Below are 10,571 nucleotides of genomic sequence, written 5' to 3'. Positions count from 1 at the left end.
GTCCCAGGAACAGAAAAACATGGTTCAATTTACAAATGCATCTTGTACTCCCAACTTATGGCTTCAATCTAACACAAAAACAAAATAAAATATCTCTGTTCAGTTGTGATGGTGCATAATCAGTCCATCCCTCCCTTTTGCAATAATTCTCTTCAGAGTTTTCTTTAAATAATAATAATATCAAATACACATACAAGACAGAGGAGCTACATTTGTAAGCTGTACACTTTGCAGTAAGGGAGGGGTAAATGTTCACAGGCATATCAACCTTTTGCACACGATGACAATACATCTTGGGCAGTGAAAAACGTTTAAAACATTGATTAAAAACAAACTTGTTCCGTTTCTGTACCAACCAACCCTTTACATCACACTGTGATCACAGCTTATCCAGATGGCAATAAAGTACGAGTGACCAAAGGGACTTTCTAAGCTTGTGTCCTGCAGTTTACCCCTCATACTGGTCATCTGTCTTTGATTTCTCTCTCTTTTTAACATTTTATGTCAAGAGAATGTGGACCATTGTATCCATTTTGCAACTGTGGCTCTAGGACATAAACTGAGAAATCATTTGGACAAAGAACTAGAGATGTGAGAAGCCTTAGGAAAAACACTCACAACAAATCATATAACTACATGCACAGGTTCAGTATCCCCTCGTTAGATAACATAGTTATATAAAAAAGAAAAAGAAAATCAATTGCTCATCTTTTGCTTCTTCCCATTTCAATCTTTGCCCTATGCTTGTACAGTTAACAAAATGTAAAATCCTTTAAAGGGAAACTCATACCGGGGAGTCTAACAGTTTGAATCGCAACAAATGTTTATGACTTTTTAATCTGTACTATTGGGAATCAACTTTACTGCAAACCTTCTTCCCAAGTGGTATTCTTACTGCTCTCAGCAGTCAGCATATCAGATATGATTTAAAGCGAGACTATAACTTTTGAAATAAGTAAAACTCACCATCGCTTAACGCAGTACACTCAGGGATTTTGTTTGTACAGCCTTACTTGGTCTGGTATGACTAGTAGCACAGTTCAAAATGTACGTGGTCTCGTTTGAAGCCTTGAACAAAGCTCTTTTTCCCCAAAAAAACCATGCTATGTGACTTCAAATTCAAACGCAGACAAATAGTTCAGGTTGTGCTGAAGCCTTTCTGCAAATCATGATTAAAGAGCTGACTTTGAAGAGATCTTATTCCACATTTGTGGCTGGATTTGGGAATGGAAATTCAAAAAAATACCAAAAGTATAGAACAAATAACAGAAAGCCAAATATCTGCACAAGCCTCAAATAAACATCGGGGTAATATGATTATGATGTCAATTATCTTCAGTAATGGACAAATGTATTTTTGAAAACAAATGATGTTCCACATGACAACCAGTTAGATTAGACTTAACCATCAATCAAAAAGTATCTATATCTCTTTAGATTCTTGAAAATTTTAACTTTAACATGAAAAGGATACTGACCATTGGTTTTTGGGCATAAACTCTGTAATATGATGCAAAAGGCAGACACGTCTCTCTGTGACTGGAGTGTGTGCACAGTCTCATACACACTATATGCAAATATACAAAGAGTTCTCCTCCGGGTTGTTTCAATTTGGTTCCTTTGTACAGTCTCATAGTTGCAGAGGAAGAACTGATGAATGTAGCAGAGTCATCACTTAGAACGGGAGAAGAAACAGGAGAGAAGAGACGTGGACAGAAACAATGGAGGGGTGGGGGGTAGGGGGTAGTAGGAGGACCGAGCCTGGGGCAACTGTCCTGGCTAGGCAGGTGGTGGTGGAGGAAGAGTCACTGGCCCAGATGACATCACATCCGGTCTCTCTGCTTTTCACTGATCCACACCAGGTTACTGGGCGACTGAACCAAACCTGCTCCCAGAGCCCTCACACGCTCATTGTCATGTTTGGTGAATACTAAAGATAAGATGGAGAGAAATAAGTGTGTGAGTTTGTGAGAATTTTCACTGTTATACACCAGTATCCTGATTTAGAAATCCCTCCAAAATGCTATGAATTAAGTAAAATTATTTTCATGAACACTTAACTATCAAACGTCAAAGGAATAGTTCGACATTGGGAATCATGCTTTTTCAATTTCTTCCCAGAGTTAGATTAAAATATTGATACCACTTACATGTCTGTACAGTAACTGAAGGTACAGTAGAATCTGCTTACTGTAGTCTAGCATAGCATAGCATAAAAACTGGAAACAGAGGGAATCAGCTAGCCTGACTCTGTCAGAATGTAACCAAATCTGCCTACTAGCACCTAGTAACTAGCTACTAATTAACAGGTTATATATTGTTTATTTATTCCAAAGTGACTTCCTTGAGTATTGTAACAATGAGGTTGCCAGGCAACGAGTGGAAACTTATTCAAACGAGTTAATTAGTATTTGGACAGAGCCAGACTAGCTGTTTAGCTTGATGCTAAGCTAAGCCATTTAGCTGCTGGCTATAGCTTCATAGTTACCTTGCAGATCATGTAACTCTCTACAAGGAAGCAAATAAGTTTATTTGGCCAAATTGTCAAAATACTTTTTTAAAAGCCTTACCATTTGTGGATCCATTTTTAACCTAATTCTATGGTTAACTTATATGGTATGGAGTTTTGAGCACCAGCCACCTAAGCCACCTCACTCTAATACTTCACATAGACTAGATGGCAATTGACGTACACTTTCATTCTGAAAAGGGTTAAGGAAGTTTCCACCCATCTCTCCATCCTCCCTGGGGGTCCCGGGCTGGTTACTCATACTTAGGTTACCAGGAGAGTTCTGTGAAATAAAAAAAGTAGGTCTATGTAAAACACAGCTTGGATGACAGATGTGCAGTGCAATTGCAAACTGCAGTTTCAAAGCAGAACAATATTACTAAATATTATTAATTATTACCTTGGGGAGACTGTCCATATCACCTGACCCTAAGAGAGGGAACACAAGTATCAACACAAATCACCATTATCAAATGAATGCTTGTTTTGCTTAAATTATTTGATAAATTAGGGGAAAATATAACCAGAGATGTAGTGTCAATGTAGCACATACTGTACAAGCTACTTGTTCCTGTACCTAACGATCCATTCATGTGATGGGGCTCCATTCCAGCCATTCCCCCTAATGGACCGTCACCACCTGCACCCATAGGGAACTGAGGAGAACATACACAGGACATAATAATATACCTAAAAAAATATAACTAATAATCATTTTTGACATCAAACAACTATTATATCCACACACAAACGTTACAACCCCATAGGCTTCCATAACAATCATCTGCACTTCAGTACACTCAGACAAACTGATACAGAAAGAGAAATGTCTCACATTTGGCCGGCTTCCACCTGGAGGGACTGTGTTGATCATAGTGTACATGTTGTCGCCAGAGTTGGTTGAATCTGACATACCAAACGGAGAAACAATAAGAGGATATACATAAGATCATAAACCTACATGTATAAACACACACACACAAACATTAAAACACAGAGCTTACCTGCTGGACTTGGCATTATTGGGGTCCCAGGTGGGCCCCCTCCTCCTGGAGGTCCCTGAAATCACAGTTTGGGTTGCCATACGATTAATTCATGAACTAATGAATTTCAGCATGTAACAAACAGCGGCAGTTTAAACTCAAACATACATACCACATAACTTCCTGGAGATGCAGAAGAGTAAGGGGTCTGCAATTATACAGAAGGCAATCATGAAAGACATGAAACAAGGGTTGTAAACTTTCCGTTGGGTGTCCTTGTTACAACACTTACTGAATTGGAGTTTTGAGGATTTGGCCAGGGTCTGCCCCCACCAGGTCCCCTGCAAAATACACACACACACACACACACACACACACACACACACACACACACACACACACACACACACACACACACACACACACACACACACACACACACACACACACACACACACACACACACACCTTTATTTCTCAGCTTCTGGCAAGCTTCTTTGTTTCCAATTCACTTGGGCAGAGTTGGCAACAACAAGATATTCTGTTGCCAGAGAGAGGTGATGGGAACAAGAAGTTAAAAAGAAAAGAAAGAAAGAAAGAAGACAAAATAGAGGAAAACTGGCTTCTAGCTCCACTTTCCGACCCAAGAAAATACAGTAAAGTTGTAATTAAAAGCTACAGAAAGGATATGGTTGACTGCATCTACTGTAGTGAGAGATTAAGGTCATTTGCAGTTTAACGTTCATCCGAGTTAGAGAAATGTGGGGAGATCATTTACATTTAAATTGTGTGAGTGCAGATTAGATTATGTTGATGCCACTCACATGTTCATGCCAGGCATCCCAGGACCAACCAGGGCATTTAGTGGTGGTCTCATCCCTCCTCCATAGCCCTAAAAAAAAAAGAAACAAAATGTCCATAGTTACGTCAACAAGAGAGTTACTGTCACTACCAATGCTTGTAAAGAACCCCACAAATCATCTGGTCCCATACCTGGGGCCCTAGCGGTACCATGCCTCTGGGTGGAGTCATCCGCTGCATTGGTCCTCCCATATTTGGATGTCCTTAAACACAGAAAAACAGTCAAACTACAACCAACCAACAGTTTTCTTTCAAAGAGTTTTCTATTATTCAGTCGGCCACTCTTGGTCATGTCTAGCCTTATCGTCTTGCTTTAAGCTAAAAGAAGTGGAACAGTTCTATGATTACATGTAGTTTATCTGTTTCTGTGCACAACTCTTGTCATTGTCTTCTGAACTCTCTCTTCAAACAAGCATTGTTTGTCTGGACACTGCAGTATTTCAAAACCCCAAGAGGACATCAACTTCTGAGATGATGAGATGTGTTTGTCTGGTACAAACCATCATATAACATTTACGATTTTTGCTTTCTAACACATTTTCATTCTCATGTTGAGTTTAACAGTAACTTAACATCCTGAGTCTTTTTATACATGCATAATGTATGTGCTGTCTGAAGGAGTGAGTAGTTTGTGTATATGGGGGTGTACTTCAAGGATAAGAAGATATCTTCTTATTACTATCAACAAATCCCAAACCAATGAATGAATCCATCTAACAGTTGTCAGTGTAGCCACAGTCTGATATAGCTTATGCCTTCATGCCGTACAACTTCCTTGTCATTTAAAAACTATTAAAAAAACATAAAGATGCCATACTTTTGCACTGGGTGACACATTACTTCATTACGATGAACATGGCTAATGTGTGTTATTCCTCACATCTTATCACAACAAAATGCAGTTACTTCAAAATAAACTACAACAACCAGAAAATGCAACAAATTGGCTCTTTATTTTTTTAGCCACGGTGTGGCTCTAAAATGGCAATGTCAGCCGGTCCACAGCTTCGGTCCAGACCGAAGTAGCTCAACAATTATTTGACGGATTTCCATAGAATGGGGGTTTCATGGTCCCCTGAGGATGAATCCTACTTACTTTGGTGACCTGACTGTTCCTCTACTGCCACAATGAGGTTGACAGTTTTGGGTTTTTAGTGAAATGTCTTGAGGACTACTGGATGGTTTGCTATGGCATTTGGTACAGCTATCCGTGGTCCCCAGAGGAGGAACCCTAATGACTTGGTGACTCTGGCTTTTCCTTAGCACATTTGTGATTTTGAGTGAAATAATAGGCATACATTTTGGTACAGACATTCATGTCCTTAACGTTTAATCTCGCGCCATCATCAGGTAAATGACCAAAAATCATCAAGACATTCCCATTATTCTCAGCTGTACTTTAGTAGTTGAGTGCTTATTACCAAATATTGGCATGTTGGCAGCGTCACTGTAAGCATGCCAACGTTTGCATTTAGGTCAAAGCACCACTGTGCTGTTTGTGCATGCCAGTGTGTCTCTGCATACCTTGCTGTCTTGTGGGGTCCATTCCACTGGGTAACATATGCTGGCCACCTGGGACTCCAAGTCCCTACAGAGGGAATCCATCACCAGCATTATTATCACAGTAACACAGAAACTGTACATTTCTAATACCCACAGTACTGTCTGCTGCCTGCGGGTGTCAGTGTGGCTCTTACCTGATTGGGTAATCTGAGAGGTGGTCTGGGTCCTCCGGGGTATCGAGGTGACATAAACGGCTGAAAAAAACCCAGCATTAATCCAGGTTGAATCACCCTGGGTTATAAATTCTGTTCACACAATCTATTTTAGGGCTGCTGTGTCACACAAGGCTATAGTGAAGACAGTCTTCATAAGCTGCAAATGTCAAGAAGACTGTGTAATAAAAACACTATACTTAATGCAAGAGATTTAAAGGGAAAGGTGTGCAGTATTTACATACTTCCATCAATTGATTAAATATACTAAAGAAAAATATACTGTGCTGGGTTGCCAAGCCAGACGACAAATTATGGTCCTTTTATTATAACCCCTTTCACAGAAATAAAAGTGGTAAACAAACTGTATGGAGCAGCACTATAGGAAGTTGTTTTTTCCCACTCTCCAAAACAGGAAATGCACAACTAACTTTTACATTTTGGGCTCGTTTTCCTTTAACAACAGTTCCATGACAGCAGACTCCGGAAGCTGACCACATTTTCATTGGATTGGATTTATGGAAAAAGACTGAGAGAATAAAAGATGAAGTTGGTTAATAATGATGTCAGTATATGTGTTAATTGTGTGCAGTTTGGCAGCATGTGTGAGAAGCTCTTTTGCAGCTGTGAGTGGGGTTTCACTTGTCCTCACCACAGACAGTAGCAATGCTGTTGCTATGTCTGCTGAACTGATGCCAGCGTGGCCAGAAAAGTCAGTCTGCAGTGTTGAAGAAGCAATTCAATAACTTGCCACTAGAGAGCAATGGCCTACTTGTTTTAATCAGGGTCTTTTCTTTGATTACCCTTCTTCTCATCTCCCAGCTGTGCTAAAGGTAAAGTACTATTTTAAGTCTATTGAAGTAATATAATAATTTACAATCTTGTTTTTCTAAACATGTGTGACCAAATATATACAAACTGTTGGACACAGAAAGTTACTAAATTAATAAACTAAATAAACAGAAATAAACAAGTTGATGTTAAAAACACGTATGTATTTTGGCGTGCATGGCTGTACATTGTCTGTGCATTGCCTGCATTTATTTTGCCAATACAATTCAATTAATCACAAAATTCACCTGCACATGCTGTGATATACTCTGATCTAGTCCATATGCAAATCATTTTATGGAGCCTGAATGAAGAACTGGCAATCCGGTAATTGTTACGTTTCTTTAACCGATAGGTCTTGACAAGACCTTGTATTCAAAGAATAATCAATCTTCAGAAGGAGATGGAAAAGGATGCTTGGAATTTTTTGAAAGCGGAGCTGAGAAATACATATGAAGGATATCGATCTGCGTGTCAGATGCGAGTGTCTGAGTTTGACTGATAATGATGGGTAATCAATGTACAACTGGCAGAGTCCTTCTGATGGAGAACAGAGATGATCTGGGGCACAGCTGCGTGTCTGATTTTTTGTTAGCGAGACGTTTATTTCTCTATAATCTTTTCTTTCCGTTTTCATAAACACACAGTGGTGTCCCCCCACACACAGATTAATGTAGATTATACACACTGTACTGTAGATTACCACTTACCTGAAAGAATCCTGGAGGGACCGGCCCCACTGGCATGCCCTCTCCTGGGGGAAGGTTCCCAAGGACGGGGCTGGGAGCTGCTGCAGCACTCTGAAAGATGCAAACACACCCAAAGAAACGGAATTAAACTCACAACTCAAACCAGTCTGCAGAAACTCAACACCTCCTTGCTCAGCAGTGGTGGAAAGTAACTAAGTACATTTACATTTATTTATTATGTAAAAATTTGAGGTATTTACCAGCTGCGACAGCAACACTGGTATTGATTTCACCTTGTGAGCGTGTGTGTGTGTGTGTGCGTGTGTGTGTGCGTGTGTGCGTGTTTCATTATGGCAAAATGTGGTCCTTGAGACACCTGCTGTAGCGGGAACTACCACAGAAGTGGATATGAGTACTTTGCTAGGGGTTTATATTTCTGTCTGCGGACAGTCACCGCAACAGCGCCACAACCGTGCAAGATGCAGTCATGAAACTTTACAAGTGTTAGTGTAGTTAGTGTGTAAAGATCAAAATGAAAGCCAAGTTCAAAAATGGGTGTGTTCCAAGCAAGGGCGCCGGAAGTAGAGGAGTAGAAAAGGAAGGGGCCTTGAACCCCCCCCATACTTTACGTCCCTGGCCCAATTTGGAGTAATGTCTAGTGTGATCCCATCGCAAGATGGTCTCTGGTTTAGTTTTAGTGTTTTTATTTCATGCTACTTTATAGTTGAACTACTTCCACTGCACTTTAAAGGTATATACTGTACATATCCGTATATATTGTACGCATATATTGTATAATTATAATTTACTTATACTTATGACAATAAAGTTATAAAATATGATGCACTGTTCGGGATTAAACAACCCAACAAAATCTAAAATAGTTAGAAAAATCAGCTGCAACTTAAAATAACAATAACTTTACACATCAATGCAGTGCTGTAAAAGTGATTAAATAATGTACTATATACTTGTATAACACTCACAGGGGCATTTATTTTGCATTATAAGTATTGAACTTTTACTTCTGATACCTGCAGGTGCATTTTCCTAATAGGCACTTAAAGTTAAAACTGCTATTTTTACTTAAGTAAAGAATCTAAATACATTCTCTGCTACTGATGCTCAGCCAATGCATACAATTCAGCACCTCTTCTGAACATGCCACCACTGAAACAATCCAAGGGTCTTCCCCATGTCTCACATGCAGTCTCTCCCTCAGTGGGATATTTCCTGTTTCTGCAGATACCCTGCCATGCTGGCTCACGTTTATTTTTATACCTTGTGTTTTTTTGTTGTGCTTGTCCCAGACGGGCGGCGCTGGCATATTTCAGCACAGCCATTGTCTGCTTCCTGTGGCATTGTACAACTAACTAACCGGAGTTAACACCCAGCACCAGCCTTTTCCTCATCAAGTCAACAGACCAGACAACATGCAGTGTGTGAGAGTGTACATCCATATATATAAAAAGTCTAGTATAAGTGCAACAATACTCCATTGGGTAATATTAAAGATGAGGGCTAGAGCGATAACTCAGTCGGGCTAATATATTGTCCGACATTAGACCATTGCAGATATAAATCTGTATCTGCATATATGTTGGTTGATCAGTAAAAAGAAATTGCAGTGCAGAAATGCCAAGAACAGTAAGCACATAAAGCCGGAAAATACATCCCTGTCTGCATGTATTTTCTTTTTTCAGTATCTGCCCACTCTCTGTCCTATTTCTCTGATCTCTGCTCTCGCTTTCTCTCCCTCTCTGAAGCTCCAGTGAAATTCCCCCACAGTCTCTGAAGTTTCCGCAAGCTGACTTTTTAGGTCAGACAGGAACAAGGTTTAATCAGAGCTGAGATAAAAGCGGACTGACGACACTCCTGTATCCTCTTCTGCTCCACCCCACCACCCTCGCTATTCCCTCTTCCTCCCGCATTTTGCTTCATATCTCCCAAACGTGAATGTTCGGCAACAGAGAACAGGATGCCATGCAGCTTTTTGCTGCAAACAGAGCTTGTATTTGTCTCAGCAGATGACTGTATGGATGGACACAGATGGATTTTGTATCTCTATGGTTCAGTGGTGGGAGACTGGATTTGGTTTGTTTGTGTCTGTGTTTGTCTGAGTGTACAACATCATGCACAGCATCAAGTTTGTCTTGTGATTTTTTTCCCCCCCTTTCTTTTCCTCTTCCTTCTCACACCCTGGATTACACAGAATGCCTTTACTCCCTGGCAGCCTGGAGGTCTGCTGAGTTTACCTTCACGCAAACAGAGAGAGAGAGAGAGAGAGAGAGAGAGAGGGGGGGAGCGAAAGAGAACAAAAGAGGACAAAGCAGAGATTACGAGTGTGCATGGTTGTGTGTGTGTGTGTGTGTGTGTGTGTGGCAGTGAGTGTGTGAGTGCACTTAATGTTTGTTTGTGTGGGAAACTGGGGGAGGGAAAAAATCTACCTGACCTGCTGACAAAGCAGCATTTTCCAAATACAGCAACAAGAAAAAAAAGAAAGAAAAAACACGGCAGGATATATCTGCCCCAAAACTAGCACCACCCTCCAGCTATGGAAAATGAAACACTGACTACTAACACTAACTCTTCTGGTGCTGACAGTCCCTCTTGATTAAGAGTCACAAATCAGATTGACTCAAATGACATTAGAAAATCTGAATGAATCACACTGACTAGGATTCACTAAGCCTCTTTAGTTTTTTCCACTTGGTTCTTAAGACACCACAAAGTCGGACGAGTCATATGGTTTGCATAGCGATGCTTGTATGTACTTTGTGCAGCAGCCTCTGTAGTACAAGACATTTTGTGAAATAGGCCTATGTACTTTCTTGCCAAGAGTTATATGTTGTTTTTTTTTATTATTTTTGGTATTATTAATACCACTCTCATGCCCGTACTGTTAACATGAAGCTGAAGAAGATGGAGAAAACAGCTAGCCTGTCGCTGTCCAAAGGTAACATAGATTCTGCCATATTTCGTT

The 10,571-nt window shown here is 40.2% G+C and overlaps 1 protein-coding gene across 3 annotated transcripts in view; it reads right to left on the bottom strand.

The window, feature by feature from the left end:
* Positions 1-847: 847 nt before the first annotated feature.
* ssbp2a (single stranded DNA binding protein 2a) overlaps positions 848-10,571 on the bottom strand; it is a 57,724-nt gene continuing 48,000 nt past the window's right edge. For 2 of the 3 annotated variants that reach the window (XM_028577505.1, XM_028577503.1), the window contains exons 5-17: positions 7,610-7,699; positions 6,051-6,110; positions 5,878-5,941; positions 4,486-4,556; positions 4,317-4,384; positions 3,785-3,833; positions 3,665-3,700; positions 3,514-3,568; positions 3,345-3,415; positions 3,063-3,165; positions 2,910-2,938; positions 2,694-2,792; positions 848-1,930 (exon numbers count right to left, since the gene is read on the bottom strand). In XM_028577505.1, coding sequence (XP_028433306.1) covers positions 1,901-1,930; positions 2,694-2,792; positions 2,910-2,938; positions 3,063-3,165; positions 3,345-3,415; positions 3,514-3,568; positions 3,665-3,700; positions 3,785-3,833; positions 4,317-4,384; positions 4,486-4,556; positions 5,878-5,941; positions 6,051-6,110; positions 7,610-7,699 — 825 coding nt within the window. In that variant the 3' untranslated portion in view covers positions 848-1,900. The remainder of the gene's footprint in view (positions 1,931-2,693; positions 2,793-2,909; positions 2,939-3,062; positions 3,166-3,344; positions 3,416-3,513; positions 3,569-3,664; positions 3,701-3,784; positions 3,834-4,316; positions 4,385-4,485; positions 4,557-5,877; positions 5,942-6,050; positions 6,111-7,609; positions 7,700-10,571) is intronic. The other variant, XM_028577504.1, reaches the window with a different exon arrangement.

The sequence above is a fragment of the Perca flavescens genome, chromosome 5 (assembly GCF_004354835.1).
Source record: "Perca flavescens isolate YP-PL-M2 chromosome 5, PFLA_1.0, whole genome shotgun sequence".
Taxonomy (NCBI): domain Eukaryota; kingdom Metazoa; phylum Chordata; class Actinopteri; order Perciformes; family Percidae; genus Perca; species Perca flavescens.
Note: the sequence above shows the minus strand (reverse complement) of the source record. Positions and strands in the feature narration are given on the sequence as shown.